The following is an 18,313-nucleotide window of genomic DNA, read 5'->3' as shown; positions in this document are numbered from 1 at the left end:
TATTGAAAAAACCCTCCCTGGACCCATCCTGTGCTGCTAACTATCGACCCGTCTCTAACCTCCTCTTCATCTCTAAACTCTTGGAACGCCTGGTCTATTCTCATTTAATCCGCTATCTCTCTCCTAACTCTCTGCTTGACCCCTTACAATCTGGTTTCCGCGCTCTGCACTCTACTGAAACGGCTCTCACAAAAGTCTCCAATGTTCTCCTAAGAGCTAAATCCAATGGTGACTTCTCTCTTCTTATTCTTCTGGACCTCTCTGCAGCTTTTGACACTGTTGACCATCAACTCCTCCTCACTATGCTCCGCTCAGTTGGCCTCAATGACACTGCGCTCTCCTGATTCTCCTCTTATCTCTCAGACCGCACTTTCAGTGTATCACTTGCAGGCTCTGTTTCTTCCCCTTTCCCTTTGATAGGGAAGTGAATACATTCATATATATTTCCCATATGTGTATACATTCTTTCAATAACACTTAAGCTTGTAGCATGCTTCTCTCCAGGCCAGCCTGACCCATCTTCCATATTAAAGCATATGTGTAGACTGAGTGGTGCACCCAGATAATAAACCAGATCACAATAAAGTCATAAACTTCTATTAATACAGTACAGATAAAAATTAATAGTAGATAGTCATTGGGACTTTGCCTTGTCACGTAACAAGATGACGTCAGCTAACATTACCTCAGCTATCATGTGGTGTGATGGGAATTTATCTTTTTGGGAAATTGTCATTGGATACTAAAATTGTTTATTCATATATGTACACCCCATGTACACCCAATTTAATGGGTATAAAAGGTATGATGTATACAATAAAGGTATGCTTCTACCCAGGTTCAATTTGTCTCTGTGTTGAATGCATCACTGACTCGAGTCTTTATCTTTAAATTTGACTATCATCCAATATACTTAAGTGGTCCCATTGAAACCACCCCTGACACCTTGCTGTTGGGGTTCCTCAGAGCTCGGTCCTAGGCCTCCTGTTCTTTTCTCTCTACACAGCCCCCATTGGACAAACCATCACCAGATTTGGCTTCAGGTACCATCTTTATGCTGATGACACCCAATTATACACATCTTCCCGTGACATCACGCCTTCAGTCATACAGAACACCAGCGACTGTCTCTCTGCTGTCTCTAATATCATGTCCTCGCTCTATCTGAAACTAAATCTCTCTAAGACTGAGCTACTACTGTTTCCACCATCTAATAGATCTGTCCCTGATATATCCATTGCAGTCTCAGGCCTTACTATAACTCCTAGGCAGTATGCCCGCTGCCTCGGGGTCATGTTTTACTCAGACCATCACCCCCCATATTGAATCACTTGTATGCTCATGTCACCTCAAAAACATCTCCAGAATACGCCCTTTCCTTACCAGAGATACATTAAAGACACTTATTGTCTCTCTGATTCATTCTCGCCTTGACTACTGTAACTCCTTACTAATCGGTCTTCCCCTCACTAAACTCTCCCCTCTACAATCTATTCTGAATGCAGCGGCCAGGCTCATCTACCAGGCTAGACGCTACAGCGATGCCTCCGGCCTGTGCCAGTCACTACAGCGATGCCTCGGGTCTGTGCCAGTCACTACATTGGCTGCCTATTCATTATAGAATACAATATAAAGTTATCCCCCTCCTCCACAAGGCTCTCCATAATGCCGCACCTCCATACATTTCCTCCCTCATCTCTGTTTAATGCCCAAACCCGTGTTCTCCGTTCACTCAATGACCTAACACTTACATCCTCTATTATCAGAACCTCCCACGCTCGTATACAAGACTTCTCCCGAGCTGCACCACTTCTCTGGAATGCTCTACCCTGGACAATCAGATTAACTCCCAATTTCTACAGCTTCAAACGCAAACTAAAGACACATCTTATCAGACAGGCCTATCACAATTCCTAATGTAAACCCTTATGCACTGTAATTAGAATCCCTAAAATTTAACCTTCCTCTGTCCCCGCTCCCACATTACCCCATATGATGCCATTTCAGGCTAACTTTATAGGTCGAAGCTCTATCCATATGCTACAGGACACGACTGGTGACGGCTCATACAGTTTTATGTTTGTGTAATGACAGTCACCTCTATTACAGAATTGTCTGAATACTGCATAAGCAATGCCGCCCCTGCTACCTCTTGTGTCACCCCCTCTACCTCATAGATTGTAAGCTCTTGTGAGCAGGGCCCTCAGTCCCATTGTGTGAAATGACTTTCCTTGTAATGTATCTTTCTGTCTGTATTTGAACCCTACAAACTGTACAGTGCTGCGGAATATGTTGGCGCTATATAAATAAAATTCATTCAATTCATTCATTCATTTTAAAAATAAAGTCCTGTATACATCCCTCTATAATCATATTCTTCAATTATAACAAAACCAGTTGTGCTTTTTAGTTTATCCATTAGTCTTTCATTATGTCAAACTTGTGAATATGACATAAGAGCAGTGCTCTGCATTCTCCACCATTATACTTTCTTCCATCCATACTTTTGTATTGATTTATTCCACATTACATCCTTATAAATGTTGTAAAGTTTAGATTCTTCAGTTATACAGTTGTAATCCCGCACACCCACCAAATTAGGAAAATTTTGGTTTTATACAGTCACCACTATGAGCTTGTATGCGTCTCTCACTGTATTCCACTTTATTTACAAGCTCCCTCTAGTGGTGTCTGCAGTCACATGACATTTTTTTGCTTAACTTTAATGTTTATGCAGATGAGTTAAATCTCTGTATAAGAAACAATGGGTCTAATTGATAGAAGGATGGTTTAAGAAATTGTAACTCAAAGAGTTTTGGATTGACATAAATTTACAAGGATGGGTATTCACTATAAATTAGTAGTTACATTGTATAATTAGGAACGTTTGAAAAAGAAACACTAATAAAATTCACCTTCTGGAATCGATAGTGTAAAATAATGTTTAATAACCAAGACCTTACTTAAGAAAATTATGAAGATTCTTCATTCTTCCGAAATTGTTGGTAAATAACCTCACACAGGAAGCCTTGGTTTATTTTATCCCATTTTAATGATTTTCAAACAAATTTCAACCATGCAGATATAAGCCCATGTTCATATTATTGTATATTTCTGAGTGTATATCTAAGAAGTTGTCTGTGCGTTCTATGTCGAGACATTCTGCAAAAATGTATATAAGCTGCAAACTTTTCATGTAAGCCTAAGAGCACCTACTCATTGTCAAATGGATGTTGGGACCTTCTATTGGAGATATACATTGTTTAATCATCTTGATTAGTTACATTGTTACTTGTTAGTACTTGTTAGTACTTGTTAGTACATTACATTTCTACCTAGAGCTACTTCTTCTTGTGAGCTACAATGAATATCATAGCCTTATAGTCAATAAGGTCACTCACAGCTGTTCTCTTATGGACCTTACACTCATCTATTATAAAGTCTTCTCCTTCTAGAGCTTTCCTGACAAAATCCTCATCATATGTGAAAGCATGGAACTTGTCTTTCCCAACCGTGTAATAGGTCATACCTAAATTCCCAAATAATAGCAAGTGTCCTCCAGGTTTCAGCAGTCCTGAGAACTTCCTGAGATATCTGATGTAGTCATCTTGGTCTTTGCAGATAGCATCTAGTAACCTAGCCGTAATGATACAATCGGCCGGAGGTAAAACTATCGGCTCGGTCATATTTTCTTTCTCCAGGTTACATTTCACAACATGTTGCATTGCTGATCTCACTTTTGCTTCTTTGTCCTCTAACTGGTGACTGTAAGAAATGGAAAAAGTGAAGAAGGTGATTGTCACACAGTCATCATCAATAGGGCAAAAAAAAAAAAGGTCAATTAGACCTGAAAGGGCAACTAGATCTCATTGTAATAAATAAATCAGTACAGGGAACCAAACAAGAGGCAGCCAATAACATAGCAGACCATAAGGCATGTCATCAATAGAGATGGGTGAGTCTCTTGAGATTGGATTTGTGTTGGGATTGGGTGGTTCAGTACCAAAATTAGTTTCCAGTCGAATAAGTTCAGTACGAACCACACATTAACCACTTCAGTACCGGGCCATTTTCTGGTCCAGGACCAGACACATTAGTTTTTTTTGTATGTCCGGTTTTGAGGGCTGTAACGTTCATGATCGAGATCGGCTGGAAAATGATCGGAAACCGGATTTTAAAATGAATCCTGCAATCTCAAGATCAGCTCAACTCCAGCTATAATCTTTAATGACGGCATTTTATTAGTATATTATTTTATTTATTTTTTTAAATCATTTTATTTACTTTTTTTTTAACATATATATATATATATATATATATATATATATATATATATATATATATTTTTTTTTTTTTTATTTTTTTTTTTTCAGATTGTGTCCCCATAAGCTCATAAGAGACCTTTGGGGGTCATCTGATCACTTTTTTTTTTAATTATGGTTCTTATTTCCCCTGCAACTGGTACATTTACCCCCAGTTGCAGGAGGAATCCAGCCTCCTGCACATTGTATATACACCTTACTAGAGTTGATATCGGTCCTGTAGGACCCAGCAGCTATTGATGTCATTACCGCCGGGTCAGAGGGAGCCGCATCATGGCGCTGTATACACAGCAGTCGAGAAGGCAGGGAAGGTAATAAACCTTCCCTGCCTTCTCTCTGAGAGCTCCGGCTGAAGTTACAGACAGCTCCCAGTATCAGCAACTGCACAATCTCGTACCAGTACGTCCTGTCAGAACAAGGCAACCATCTTCCGGTTGTTTATAGTCTATGAGCGGTCCGGAAGTGGTTAAAATGCTTGAAAACATAGTGTGGAATATTCTTAGGTTCCAGTCCAAAAGAAGGGTCGCCACGACTGAAAGCCGGTGCACTGCATCGGCATCCAACCGCGCACTCTGCTCCGGATTAGGTCCAATTAGTCCAGAGGAGGGAATGTATTCAGGCCGAATCGCGGCCTGAAGAATCAGCATCTCGTTTCTTATTTCCAGGAGCAGGAAGAAATAGCTCCCGGAAAAAAGACCTGAGCGGCTCCCATTGATTTCAGTGAGAGCCGTCTTTTTGGTCAGGATTTGGAGACGAATACTGCCTCAAAACCCTGACCAAAAAACTACGTGAGAACTTACCCTTAGGCTAAGCCCTCACATAGCGAGACGCAGCCAAAAATTGCTGAAAGACTGTGGCAGAAACCTATCATATTTCTTTTTTTTTCCGCAGCACTTTTCACATAAAATCCAGAGTTTTCCTCTGCTGAATTTTTGCCTCTATGATACCTATACAGAAAATGACAGCATTTCCGTATGTGTGATTGACATGTCTCCATATGCTCTGTATACACCAAACTACCACACCAATGTCTCAGCAGAACAATCAAGAACCAATATGTAAAAATCAATAAATATTTATTAAATAACATGGACTGACTAACAACATTGGAGCAATAAAGCAATTGTGAAACACTGGAAAAGTATCAGGGAACAGATGATATGTGTCATAATAAACACTAAAATAGTGATCACTAGTGACTGTTAGTCAGTCCATGTTTGTAATCAATTTTTCATGTTATTTAATAAATATTTATTGATTTTTACATATTGGTTCTTGATTGTTCAGCTGAGACATTGGTGTGGTAGTTTGGTGTTTGCAATTGATTATTCTCAGCTTGCGAGGTATGTGGTGGTGTTGTCCATATGCTCTGTATGACAGTGGGTTTTCTTTAATAGTTGGACAAATACTTCACCTTTTTCCTTCTATGTCTACGTGATGTTTTGTGACATGACCCCAATGAAAGGCTCCGGTACGTTTGTCCACCCATCTTTTCAGCTCCAGGATACATCTGTCTTTGATCTTCAGTACTATGATGTCTCTGAAACACTCACAGGCTGAATACAGATGGTGGACCAGGGAACCAAAGCTGAGGTCAAGCAAGATGTCTCCTTTAATATGACCTGTAGGAGAAATCCAAATATTGAAATACCTTACATGTTAAACTATAGTATATATTCTAGATAATAACATGTGTCTGTATTTCTAGCCATATTTCTTTTCCTTTGTCTTCTTCTCTATGAAAAAAATTAATTAATCTGGAGTTTCCTGCGCTACAGCTGTTTTAATTTTCTCTCTGAAGTTTGAGGGGTTGAGGGGAGGTCAGAGGGGAGATTAGGGAGAGGGTTGGGATTTGTCTGGAATATGTCTTATTTCCCCTGTGTTAGTAATTGCTCGCCATTGAACATGCTTTACTATCCCATCCCTTGCAAGAAATTATATCTATTACCAGCAGATCTGTGTGAATGTGAACTTGTGTAACAGTGTCATCCACAGCACCCTGCCCCTTTAAAGCTAACATACAGTAGTGAAGAAAAATGGCAGGGTTGGATTGGAAAGCTCTCCCGTGTGATGTTGTGTGCTAAGCTGCATATCTAATCCTCTGATGTGTGATACTCTGTTCTGAGCTTTGTATCTAATCCTCTAATGTTTGATAGTGTGTGCTGATCTGGGTATCTAATCCCCTGATGTGTGTTGGTGCATGCTGAGCTGTGTATCTAATCCTCTGATGTGTGATACTGTGTTCTGAGCTATGTATCTAATACTCTGATGTGTGATACTGTGTGCTGAGCTATGTATCTAATACTCTGATGTGTGATACTGTGTTCTGAGCTATGTATCTAATCTTCTGATGTGTGATACTGTGTTCTGAGCTATGTATCTAATCCTCTGATGTGTGATACTGTGTACTGAGCTTTGTGTCTAATCTTCTGATGTATGATAGTGTGCTGAGCTGTTTATCTAATCCTCTGATGTGTGATACTGTGTGCTGAGCTATGTATCTAATCATCTGATGTGTGATACTGTGTTCTGAACTATGTACCTAATCCTCTGATGTATGATAGTGTGTGCTGAGCTGTGTATCTAATCCTCTGATATGTGATATTGTGCTATGAGCTGTATTCTTGATATGCCACACATTGCCCTGCTGCATCAGGAGTGTTTCCCTTACCCTTCACCCACTGTTATGTTAACTGCCCCCCTTTTTTTTCTTTCTTCTTTTACTGTTTTTATTTTTGTGTTTTAATTGTTATTTCTGTAAAATTCTTAACAAAAGTTATCAAGCCTTAAAAGATAAACTGCCCTGCATCATAAGGGTTAAGATAAATGAACAGTGGCAACAGAAAAAAAAGAAGGTATGAATTTAGAAAGGCATAGATGAAAAATATGAAAAAAAGATGACGGGTAAAATAAATGAAACATAAGCAATCCAGATACATACCTGCTGCAAAAGCATTTGTAAAGCTTTTAATTGGAAATATCAAGGCGTCCTCTCCAAAGACCATCTGAGCTTTATCAGAAAAATATTGCTCTAGATGTTCTCTGGAATCGTGGTCATGTAGATGATAGCGCTTATAAGTGCAGGGATCCATCGTGTAGTCTTCTGGTACAGATGATGGGATTCCTTCTAGACTGGTGCACAAGGTCTATAGAGAAGTACTTAGGCGCTTATGTAAATTAGTTTGCTAGTTAAATTTACTTATCACATCATGTGTTATTATATTCATGAGACAGTCATGGGGAGAGAAAACCACATCGAAAAGAAATGATCTTTATGTAAACATTTTTTTTATTAACCTCTTATCATTCTATGGTGTATTTATTATAGATGAACGAGTAGTACTCGATCGAGTAGGTATTCGATCGAATACAACGGTATTCGAAATATTCGTTTTTGATCGAGTACCACTCGCTATTCGAATGTAATAGTTTGATGCAGAACCAGCATTGATTGGCCGAATGCTATACAGTCGGCCAATCAACGCTGGTTCTTCTCCGACCTTTAGAAGTCTTCTCCGTGCAGCTTCCCCGCGGCGTCTTCCGGCTCTGAATTCACTCTGCCAGGCATCGGGCTTGTAGTGTGGACATGCGCAATCGGCTCTGCCCAGGCCCGATGCCTGGCAGAGTGAATTCAGAGCCGGAAGACGCCGCGGGTAAGCTGCACGGAGAAGACTTCTCAGAGGATCCAGCCTGACCCTCACTTGTGGACTTGTTAAGTATAATTTGATCGAATGAGCATTTTCCCCCATAGACTATAATGGGGTTCGATATTCGATTCGAGTAGTCAGGGGCTACTCGAAACGAATATCGAATCTCGAACATTTTACTGTTCGCTCATCTCTAGTAGTTATCTGTAATGAATTTCCCATGATCAGTGATAATTTGGAGGGCCATGCCATCTGCTGGTGTACAGTAGGTCCACTGTGTTTTATCAAGACCAAAGTCAGCGCAGCCTTGTCTACCAGGAGCTTCTAGAGCACTTCAGGCTTCCCTCTGCTGACTAGCTTTTTGGAGATGTAATTTTCATTCTCCAACAGGACTTAGCCCCTGTCCACACTGCCAAAAGTACCAAGACCTGGTTTAATAACCACAATATAATTGTGCTTGATTGGCCAGCAAACTCATCTGACCTTAACCCCATAGAGAATCTATAGGGTATTGTCAAGAGCAAGATGAGAGACCCCAGACTCAACAATGCAGACGAGCTGAAGGCTGCTATCATATAACCTGGGCTTCCATACACCGAGCTCTGCAGGGCCACAGGCTGATGCCTCCAGGTCACATTTGTGCATTGATACTGTCATTCATGCAAAATGAACCCCCACCAAGTATTGAGGGAATTTACAGGACAGACTTTTCATTTGGCCAATATTTCTTTTTTTTTTTTTTTTTTACAGTTGGTCTTATATAATATTCACATTTTCTGAGATATTGACTTTTGGGTTCTTCTTACAGCCGTAATCATCAATATTAACAGAAATAAACGCTTGAAAAAGTTCTCTCTGTTTGTAATGACTCAATAGAATATATGGGGTCAATTGAATTACTAAAAAAAAAAAAAAAAAATACTAAAAAAAAATAATATTACTAAAAAAAATTATAAATATTCTAATTTATTGAGACGCATTTGTACATGGGCAAAATATTGCTGCAACTTTCCCCATAAACTTTGGACCGTTTAATTCTGACAGTATTTGTGTCATTGATACATTTTGCAATATACATTGTTATTCACATTTTGTCTCCTTTCTGTGAAATCCGGCATTCTTTACCTTGTTACTCTATGGAGATCCTCTGATTCTCACTGTGTATGGTGTACGGGCACAGGGACAATAAGGGAAGGGTGAAGGTCACTTTATAAACTGATATCTTGGGTACTATAAACATAGAAAGAGGATTCCTGAAATATATCTAGTGATTAAATCCCTGCAGAAGTCTAAACTATTCATCTGCATTAGAGATGAGCGAGTAGGTGTTCGATCGAATACTATGGTATTCAAAATACTCGTACTCGATCGAACACTACTAGCTGTTCGAAGTTTAAGGTTCGATGCAGAACCAGCGTTGATTGGCAGAATGCTATACATTCTGCCAATCAACGCTGGTTCTTCTCTTACCTTTCCGAAGTCTTCTCTGCGCTGCGTCCCCGCGTCTTCTTCCGGGTGGAATTCACTCTGCCTAGGCATCCGGCCTAGGCAGAGCGGACTGCGCATGCGCGGGCATGCACGTGCATACACGCGCATGCGCAGTCAGCTCTGCTCAGGCGTCGGGCCTGGGCAGAGCCGCACACGCATGCGCAGTCGGCTCTGCCTAGGCCGGATGCCTAGGCAGAGTGAATTCCACCCGGAAGAGGACGCGGGGACCCTGTGCCGGGAGAAGACTTCAAGCAGAATCCAGCCCGACCATCACTCGTGGACTTGGTAAGTATAATTTTATCAAATGTGGCCTACCTCTGAAATGAGCATTTCCCCCCATAGACTATAATGGGGTTCGAAATCCGTTCGAACAGTTGAACAGTGTGCGGCTGTTCGAATTGGATTTCGAACCTCGGACACTTTAGTGTTCGCTCATCTCTAATCTGCATCAATTTGAAGTATTCCCTATGGACAGTGAAGTCTGAGCCCAAATGTTCAGATAAAAATCTATGCTACTCTATGGGTAGCAAGAGTGGCAGTCCAACTGATTTCATGTATAGGCTACTTCATTCAACATCTCTAGATAATGCCTGGTTCACATCTGCATTGGATAATCTATTCGGGGAGTTTGCTTGGGAACCCCCTGAACGGAATCCCAAACGCATTGGCAAGCGGTGAGCAGTGAAAGCAAACGGACCCCATAGACTATAATGGGGTCCATGAGCTTCCCGTGCGATGCCCGCACAAGTCATGTGGACATGAAAGTAGATCACAAAGTACTTTCTGCCCACATGTTCTGTGCGCACACCATGCAGAGAGCACACGGACCCCATTATAGTCTATGGGGTCCATGTGCTCTCATAAGCTCTCCGCTTGCCAATGCATTCTGTGTCCCGTTCGGGGTAGGTCCGCATGCGGACTCCCCAAACAGATTTCCAAATGCATAACACATTTCAGGGTATAAACATCAAACCCCTTCATCAGATAAGTAACATATGGCAAAATAACTGAACAAGTACAGCTATAAATTCTGTTTTTCACACGATTTTTAGAAGGTCAACGGGTATAACACATACAGTATGTGACAACTAGTCAAAAACAATTAAATTATTGATAAATCATATTTAGAGAGAGAAGGAGGAAAGGGAAAGATGGATATTGGCCAATGTTGTAGTTATCCACTCTGTTAGGTCCATGGCTGTACTCCTTGCCAAAAAGAAACCCGAGACTTAGGTTGAAATCCCATGTTGCGAAAACACTGCGTTTTACACTACCTGCAAACGGATGTGATTCTAACTAATCCTATGCAGACATTGCAGTAAAAATCGCATGCACAAACGGCATGGTTTTGGAAATTGAATCATGTCAATTATATCCACAGAAACACCTATGGCTTCCCCATAGATATTAGGGCTAGTTCACATGGGGGCAAGGAGGCAGATTTTCCGCCTCCATACAATGATGGTCTATGGAGACCACTAGCGAATTGCCCTTTCTGCATGCAGATTCCCCGGTTCGCTGAGCCTGGTGGCAGCAACCTCCAGAGTTGGCCCATTCATTTGAGCCGACTCCGAAGGGGGAAGCCACGACCGCAACGGTCGTGGCAGGTGGATTTTGACCCGAGAGTGATGTGGCTCCCGGCCTCGCTCTCAGTGCCAAAATCCGCCCCAATGCCCCCCGTGTGAACGAGCCCTAATGGTAACAGAAAGTCTGTGGAGGACCGCGACGGTCGTGGCAGGTGGATAACAGAAAGTCCGTGGAGGAATTCTCCACTTTCTGTTCAAAGTGTTGCATTCCCGCCGTGGTTGTTCCTGCAGTGCTTTAACACTTTAACCTTAGGGTCAGTTCAGAGTACAAAGTTTTTTGGCAAGGATTTTGACGCTGAATCCGCCTCAAAATTAGCCTCCAAAAAAAAGCCACTCGCTGTTCGAATGGAAAAATTTGATGCAGAACCAGCATTGATTGGCCAAATGCTATACAGTCGGCCAATCAACGCTGGTTCTTCTCCTACCATTAGAAGTCTTCTCCGTGCAGCGTCCCAGCGTCACCTTCCGGGTCTGAATTCACTCTGCTAGGTATTGGGCCTGGGCAGAGCCAACTGTGCATGCCCGTGCTACAAGAAAATGGCCGCTTTGATTTTATACCTGTTATGTCTCGTCTTTTCCAGCCTACATAACGCTCAACGAGCGCTGAAATGTAATGAATCGAGGAAGCAACAGCGACACGATCTCTACTGGACCTGTCATCGCTGGATGTTTCTGGATAGCACCAAAATCTGTTGCAAATTTGTGCATTACTATTTTGGAATGTTTAGTTCTAGACCAGATTTTTCTATCTTGAGAGGCGATATGGCTTCATGGGGAAGAATATGTCCTGATAAAAGGGATATGGCTTTAATGCATCACAATGCAGGGATACAGCATTGAGGTGGAATCAGGGACAAGTGCCCCGGGTACTGAATGCCAAATGAGGCACCAATAAACCACTTGGCCTTGACCTGGGCACTTAAATACAGGGATAGAGTGATAAAATTAACCTTTCCCTGTATGAAAAAACAAATGTGTCCTTAAATTTTGTGAAAAACGGCTTTTTTTTTTTTTTTTTTACATACACTTTGTCTGACCTGTTAGCAGTAACCCTTGGAGGCCTCAAAATCCTGACCAAAATACTCCATGTGAACTTACCCTTAGGGGCTCCCATTGAAATCAATGTTTGTTCTGGCTCCCGGAAAAAGAAGCGAGGTGCTCATTCTTCAGGCTGATTCGTCTCGCGATTTGGCCTGACGACACTCCCTCCTCCCAACTAGGCCCATTCATTGTCCCTAATCCAGAGTGGAGAGCACAGATGGATACCAGTGCACCGCACCAGCATTCAGTCGCGGCTACACCAAATTTTGGACCCCGTGTGAACTTACTTTTATTGAACAAAATCCCATGATCAGAGTCATTTCCCAATACAGGCACTGGTGCGGGGTCCTCCTGTGTGAATAAACATAGACCTGTATCTGAGCAGGTGCCATCGTGATGTGAGGTGTCATATCGACCCCGAGAATACAATTATCAGGTTAGTTAAGTTGCACAGTGACTGGTACACAATTTATAGATCAAAATGACAATGGTAAAATTGCTGATATGTATTCAGTCATACATATGTATCCCAAAATGGTGTCATTATCCCCTACAACTTGCCTGACCAAAAGCGGCCCACATACACTGAGAGAACAATAAAGAAGCTAGAGTTCCTGATATGCAAATACGGAAAAACTGAAAAAAATGGCTTGGTCATGAAGGTGGTTGTGCAGTTATGGACACTTTTTCCCTATAGAGGGGGTAAGTGTCAACTTATTGAGTGTCCAACCCCCAGGTCCCCCAGTGATTGAATGAAGAGGGGACCGAAAGTTATCCAAAAGCCTCCTTGTGTCTTTCTAGGACGAGCGCTCCATCGACTGATGCAGGGACTGCAATCGCCAGCAACTCCGGTAGTCCCATAGTAGCAAATGGAGGGTTGATCAAACGCACTGGAAATCTATTCACAAGGAGGAGGAATAGGGAGCTTTCTCCTGCTGGCTGGGGAACCCAGCAGTCGGCTCCTCAAAAATCCAACACTTAGCCTCCAGCTTGTGGATAGGGGATTAGTGTTCTTGATAGCACAACGGAATTCAAGATCAAAACAGGCTGATCACTAAGGAAAATAAACTTTCCAGATCCAAGTTCTATTTGATGGGACATTTGCACTGTACATCACCATAACACTGTACATAAACAAACTCCATAGTACCGTGATATCTGACAATAAGCAAAAATTGCCCCTTGTTCATGGCAGAAAAGAAGTCATGGAACAGTAAGGGGTTAACAGATATATTTAAGTATCATTTCTTTTCCGTGTGATTTTCTCTCCCCATGACTGGCTCATGCATATAATAACACATGATGTGATAAGTAAATGTAACTATCCTACTAATGTACAGAGATCCCAAGTACTTATATACAGACCTTGTGCACCAGTCTAGAAGGAATTATCTGTACCACAAGACTACACAATGGATCCCTGTAACTACACGATGGATCCCTGTACTTATAAGCGCTATCATATACACGGCCATGATACCAGAAAATTACTGGAGGATTATTTTTCAGATAAACATGAAATGGTCTTCAGAGAGGACGCCTTGATATTTCCTATTAGAAGCCTTATAGAAGCTTTCAGAGCAGGTCTGTATCTGGACTGTCTATGAAGATTAATTTATTTGCATACACATTGGTCAAATGTATTGAATTATGGATTTATTTTGAGATATAGAAGATCAGAAGGGACAACCAGACTGCTGAGGTATAACAACTAAGCATTGAGCATAATGTTAAATATAGGACATTAGGGTTTAGTAGAATCGTTTCCCCCTATGTAGTCTTCAAAAACCAGGAAAACTTAATGATATGATGAAAGGGCAACTCCAAAATGTAAGGGTGCAATACCTTGTAAATCTGCTGTCCTCTGGCAGTTTGGGGTCCACCACTTGGTGTTAATGTCACTTCCCGATCTCTCTCCAATGATAACCTGACAATGTGTAGAATCTCCTGTACAATGAAAGATATCACTTCTTACATAGAGAATGCACCAACAATCATTATATGCTCAGGGTGTCACTAATGGCAGAAATGGCAATAATGTGTAAGCTAAAAATGTAAATCATACTAAAATCTATTCCCAATCCCATAAAAGTATAAAGGAATAAGAAGGATCTATAAACTTGCAAAACTTAAAGCAAGATATACAGGAAACACCCAATAATGAATGACCATCATACAGACCAAAGGGTAACTCTACACCCCGATGTGCCTATCACTCCCAAGCTATATCACCCACCGTTACACACAAGCCCATACACTATACATTGTGGGAATCAGGGACAGATCATAACAGGGAAGCAAGGGGGAAGAATAGAGAAATGCAGAATTTCACAGAAAGGAGACACAATGTGATTATTAAGTATATTACAATATGAGTTACACAAATACTGCCAGGTAAGGAAAAGGTTAAAGTTTGACTACACTATAAATGTTAAAAAATGAAAACGTAATTAAATCACAAAGCAAATGTGTGGGGAGAAGATGTAGAGAGGGCAGATATATGTACACTAGTGCACCCAACAAAGGGTATACACATCAGAAGTCATAGGTGCCCCAAGTCCAGCTATAGTTACAGATCTTCAATGATGGTGGAGAAACCAGACAGATAATATCAGTTCCTTAAAGAGAAGAATTTATTTTCTTAAAAAAATGTTTTAAAGATAGTGTCTAATCCTAGAGACATCCAAGACTGATACTCCAATCTCATATACCAAACTGGAAAATTTAGGGAAGTCTTCCAGGATCTTCATCTCTTGGCGATAGCAGAGGCGATATGGCCAAACGATATCATCTGGAGATAGACATTAGAGATGAGCGAACAGCGTTCAATAGAGTACATGTTCAATCAGATATCAGGCTGTTTGAGATGTTCGATTCAAGTCGAACACCAGGTGGCAAATTCACTAAAAATTTGATTCCCCTCCCACCTTCCCTGGTGCTGTTTTTGCACCAATAACTGTGCAGTGGAGGTGGGACAGGAACTACGACACCGGAGGCATAGAAAAAAATCGAAAAAAGTAATTGGCTGGCTAATTCAGGTGACCTCCAATTTATACGAATAGTGGATTTAATATCCTGTTCATATGAGACTGTGAACTATGTGACTGTGAGACAGGGACAGATGTACAGGCAGGGTTAGCTAGGGATTACCTTTATTTAGGGGGGAATGTCACTCACCCAGCTCTTTGGGGCTCTATCTGGTCGGGATCCCTGTCAGCTTGCGATATGCGGGAGCTGACTTTTTCCTATAGGAATGCATTGACCAGCGTTGATTGGCCGAATGTCATACAGAGTACAGCATTCGGCCAATACAGTGACTTGGGCTTGTTAGATGCCCCCAGACATGCTCCCCCTGCTGTCCCAGTTGCATTCCAGAGGTGTTGGCATCATTTCCTGGGGTGTCATAGTGGACTTGGTGACCCTCCTGAGTCGAATAGTGGTTTACCCCTTAACAAGTATTTTTTTCCCCATAGACTATAATGGGGCTCGATATTCTATCGAACAGTCGAATATTGAGTGGCTATTCGAATCGAATTTCAAACTTTGAACATTTCACTGTCTGCTCATCTCTAATAGACACGTTATTATCTACAACATATATTATGATTTAATGTGTTGGTTCTTACAATATTTGGATTTTTCCTACAGGTCATATTAAAGGAGACATCTTGCTCGACCTCAGCATTGGTTCCCTGGTTCATCATCTGTATTCAGCCTGTGAATTTTTCAAAGACATCATAGTGCTGAAGATCAAAGACAGATGTATCCTGGAGCTGAAAAGATGGGTGGACAAACGTACAGGAGCCTTTCATTGGGGACATGCCGCAAAACATCATGCAGACATAGAAGGAAAAAGGTGAAGTATTTGTCCAACTATTAAGGAAAACCAAAGTTAGCAAAAAAGAAACCTAGTAACTAGGGTTGAGCGATCGGGATCGAAAAAGATAGAGCAAATTTTGCGATCTGGATCGGCTGGAAAATGATTGGAAATCGGATTTTAAAATTGATCCTGAAATCTCAAGATCGGCTCCACCCTACTAGTAACAGTGTATAGCCCACAAACATGAATTAGAAAGTGAATCCAAATGTGACCGCTTTAGTTGAACAGGATAATGTTCCTCCGGTCCAAGGCAAAAGCAGTAAAATATGTCTCCAGCAAGGTCCAACATTTGGTAAGACTTAGCTTTTAATTAAACATATCTAAAATTTCATCAGGTTGTCAAAAAGGCATATAAAAAACACATACTTTTTTTTTTTTTATATGTCTTTTTTTTGTTTTGTCAACCTGATGAAATTTTAGATATGCTTAGAGGACCTTTCATGTCCGCCTGCACCCTTCTGGCAGTGGACAGAGATGGGTGCTGAAACTAACACCACCAATATCTCCAACCACAGGGCACATAACGGGAAAGCCGACTGAGCATTGAATTCATCGCACTGTTGGTTCTCTAGCAGTATATAAAACTGCATGTGCAGGAGGACATGAAAGGTCATTTTTAATTAACCCCTTCCTGACATCCACCATAATAGTATGGTGGATGCCAGGTGTATAAAGATGGCAGCTACTTGGGAGCTGGGTGGGCGCCCTAGCCGCCAGGTGTCTGCTGTTTTATAAAACAGATACCAAGTGCTAAAGCCTCAGTGCCTGCACCAATTGAGGAAATTAAACCTTCAAAGCTGACCGAGGCACCATTTTATCGAAGACGCATGGGCGCCGCCATTTTCCTGTGGATTGCTGGTGCCCGTAGCTAGCTCCAAGGCTGGCATCCAGTTGTCATGGCTGCCGGGAGCCTTGTGAAGGCTCTCAGGCTTGTCATGCAATATTTTCTATTACAGGCTACTTTATGCAGCCTGCAATAGAACTGACGGTTTTATGCAATACATAAACTCGCCCAACTGACTCCAAGCTGATGGTTGAGTGTAGTCATGTCATGCTTAAAGAACCATCCAATATATACTGGAACCAAGAGATTATTTTGTGTATTGCAGAGATGTTACAGAAGCAGGGGTACAATCAGACATGTCAACCTGGGAGAGCTCATGAATGGAAGGTCACAGTAATAGTTGGAGTGGCATCTTTTCATACTCTGTATAATAATATCAGACCTCAGATTGTTACTGATTAAATGCAAAAAGAAACTATTATGTTAAAAAAAGAGCAAAAACATTGCACCATTTTTATGTATCCTATTCAGTGATCAATATAAATAGTGTTTTCATTGTATTGTATAGGTTATGGCTATGCCAAATATGTCTATGTTTTTAGTATGTGGGACAATCACTTTCTTCACTTTTCCCATTTCTTTCAGTCACCAGTTAGAAGACAAAGAAGTAAAAGTGAGATCAGCAATACAACATGTCATGAAATGTAACCTGGAGAAAGAAAATATGACCGAGCCGATAGTTTTACCTCCAGCCGATTGTATCATCAGTGCTTGGCTACTAGAGTTTATCAGCAAAGACCAAGACGATTACATCAGATATCTCAGGAAGTTCTCAAGATTGCTGAAACCTGGAGGACACTTTCTATTAATTGGGAGTTTAGGAGAGACATATTACACAGTTGGGAAAGAGAAGTTCCATGCTTTCTCATATGATGAGGATTTTGCCAGGAAAGTTCTAGAAAAAGAAGGCTTTATAATAGATGAGTGTAAGGTGCAACAGAGAACAGCTGTGAGTGACCTTTCTGACTATAAGGCCGTCATATTCATTGCAGCTCACAAGAAGTAAGAAAATAAGAAATAAGATAAATACATTGATATGTATAGAGAATGTATATGGGAAAAATATGCAAATCTGTCTTCCATGATGTAATTAGGAAGTCAGATGCTGCCCCTGTATTGCAAACCAATAGAGGGCGCTCACTGGAATGTGCAAGCCTCTTGGAAGGTTGGGCATGACGCAAAAGGGAGCAACCTTTATTGGGTTATTTCACTGGAATTCTGTCTTCCCAACTACATCAGGGAAGATAGGCTTGCACATTCCAGTGAGCGCCCTCTATTGGTTTGCAATACAGAGGCAGCATCTGACTTCCTAATTACATCATGGAAGACAGATTTGCATATTCTTCCCATGGTCCTTTGCAAAGTGGAGTGCTAAAGGCTTAATGAGTCTCCACACACCGATATGGTGGTCTCTCCCTAAGGAGTGACAATATCCCCTTAGAGAATGTATAGCATTATAAGGGTGCATTCACATGGAGAAAAATAGTGTGGAATTTGGTGTGGAA

General features: G+C 41.3%; 2 protein-coding genes across 2 annotated transcripts in view; one reads left to right on the top strand and one right to left on the bottom strand.

Annotated features, from left to right (window-relative positions):
• The window catches only part of LOC142209033 (nicotinamide N-methyltransferase-like), a 48,559-nt gene extending 30,745 nt beyond the window's left edge, over positions 1-17,814 (top strand). Inside the window, exons 2-3 of the mRNA XM_075277969.1 lie at positions 15,733-15,940; positions 17,394-17,814. Coding sequence (XP_075134070.1) covers positions 15,733-15,940; positions 17,394-17,814 — 629 coding nt within the window. The remainder of the gene's footprint in view (positions 1-15,732; positions 15,941-17,393) is intronic.
• On the bottom strand, positions 3,342-7,444 carry LOC142209035 (nicotinamide N-methyltransferase-like). Its single transcript, XM_075277971.1, has 3 exons — positions 7,264-7,444; positions 5,737-5,944; positions 3,342-3,765 (listed from the first exon to the last, which is right to left on the bottom strand). The coding sequence occupies exons 1-3, from the start codon at positions 7,412-7,414 to the stop codon at positions 3,342-3,344; spliced, it is 783 nt and encodes a 260-aa protein (XP_075134072.1). The 5' UTR covers positions 7,415-7,444.
• Positions 17,815-18,313: the final 499 nt, after the last annotated feature.

The sequence above is a fragment of the Leptodactylus fuscus genome, chromosome 6, assembly GCF_031893055.1.
Source record: "Leptodactylus fuscus isolate aLepFus1 chromosome 6, aLepFus1.hap2, whole genome shotgun sequence".
NCBI lineage: Eukaryota > Metazoa > Chordata > Amphibia > Anura > Leptodactylidae > Leptodactylus > Leptodactylus fuscus.
This window is presented reverse-complemented; position numbering and strand designations above follow the sequence as displayed.